Source organism: Echinops telfairi, unplaced genomic scaffold (genome assembly GCF_000313985.2).
Source record: "Echinops telfairi isolate 266 unplaced genomic scaffold, ASM31398v2 ScPeMD7_7469;HRSCAF=8507_0, whole genome shotgun sequence".
NCBI lineage: Eukaryota > Metazoa > Chordata > Mammalia > Afrosoricida > Tenrecidae > Echinops > Echinops telfairi.
In genome coordinates, this window is record NW_022111372.1 from 32,459,227 (window position 1) to 32,460,621 (window position 1,395).

Below are 1,395 nucleotides of genomic sequence, written 5' to 3' on the forward strand. Positions count from 1 at the left end.
AATGAGCTGTGTAGCTAGATAAAGAAACTATTTTTATTTTTAATGAAGTGAGTGCTAGAGTAACAAAATAAACCCAAAGAAACACAGTGGAAAGAAAGTTAATGACAGAGAGAAAATGCTATACTAACAAAATCAAAGTGTTTTCTTTAAGATTAAGTAACCTTCCCAGACGTTGTCCTATGCATCTCTTCACTTTAATCCTTTTGGGCTATAAGACATCTGTACGTAAATATGATGTAGTCTTCATAAATTCTGTGTGTCATTCTAGCAAGTTACCAAACCTAAAGGTATGGTAGCACCCTGCGAGTCAAGAAGTAAGGGAGTCATGTGGACTCTCAAGCTTGTGAGTAGCATCCTGAAGGAGTAGTGGGAAACCATTCTAGAATTTGTGATCCACAGATCAGCAGGTTGAAGCTTTATGTGGACTCTCCAAAATTTCAACTGCCATCTGCCTACTTGCTGACTGAAGGATGTGTCCTTTTGACTCATGAGCTATGAATCCTCTTCAGGTGGCTCAGTTCAGAGAAAATGCTGTGGGGCAACTAGAAACAAGAAGAGAGAAGTGGGAGTCTGCGCCCACTTGTCCTCGGGTCTGCCCTGCCGCCAGCCGCGAGCCACTGCCCTCCTGCCGCCCACCATGGCCCTGCTGCACTCTGGTCGCGTCCTCTCTGGAGTCGTCGTCGCCTTCCACCCAGGCCTCGCCGCCGCGGCTCCTGCCAGAGCCAGCTCCTGGTGGGCCCATGTGAAGATGGGGCCTCCGGATCCCATTCTGGGAGTCACTGAAGCTTTTAAGAGAGATACCAACAGCAAGAAGATGAACCTGGGAGTTGGGGCCTACCGGGATGACAATGGAAAGCCCTATGTGCTCCCTAGTGTCCTGAAGGCTGAGGCCCAGATTGCTGCAAAAAATCTTGACAAGGAATACCTGCCCATTGGGGGTCTGGCTGAATTTTGTAAGGCATCTGCAGAACTGGCGCTGGGGGAGAACAGTGAGGTGGTGAAAAGTGGCCGGTACATCACCGTGCAGACCATTTCTGGCACCGGCGCACTCAGGATCTGAGCCAGTTTCCTGCAAAGATTCTTTAAGTTCAGCCGAGACGTCTTTCTGCCCAAGCCCTCCTGGGGGAACCACACGCCCATCTTCAGGGACGCTGGCATGCAGCTTCATGGGTATCGGTACTACGACCCCAAGACTTGTGGTTTTGACTTCACTGGTGCTATCGAGGACATCTCTAAAATGCCCGAGCAGAGCGTGCTCCTCCTGCACGCCTGTGCTCACAACCCCACCGGAGTGGACCCCCGCCCCGAGCAGTGGAAGGAGATGGCCAGCGTGGTGAAGAAAAAGAATCTTTTTGCATTCTTTGACATGGCCTACCAAGGCTTCGCCAGTGGAGA

General features: G+C 50.5%; 1 protein-coding gene across 1 annotated transcript; it reads left to right on the forward strand.

Moving 5' to 3' along the window:
• The first annotated feature begins 637 nt into the window (after positions 1 to 637).
• On the forward strand, positions 638 to 1,389 carry LOC101652767 (aspartate aminotransferase, mitochondrial). Its single transcript, XM_030888828.1, has one exon. It carries the CDS (start codon positions 638 to 640, stop codon positions 1,058 to 1,060), a length of 423 nt encoding a protein of 140 aa, XP_030744688.1. The 3' UTR covers positions 1,061 to 1,389.
• The last annotated feature ends 6 nt before the right edge of the window (positions 1,390 to 1,395 follow it).

What these genes read in the sequence shown, in the direction of transcription:
- LOC101652767 (XM_030888828.1), top strand. Translation starts at nt 638, where the DNA reads ATGGCCCTGCTGCACTCTGGTCGCGTCCTCTCTGGAGTCGTCGTCGCC.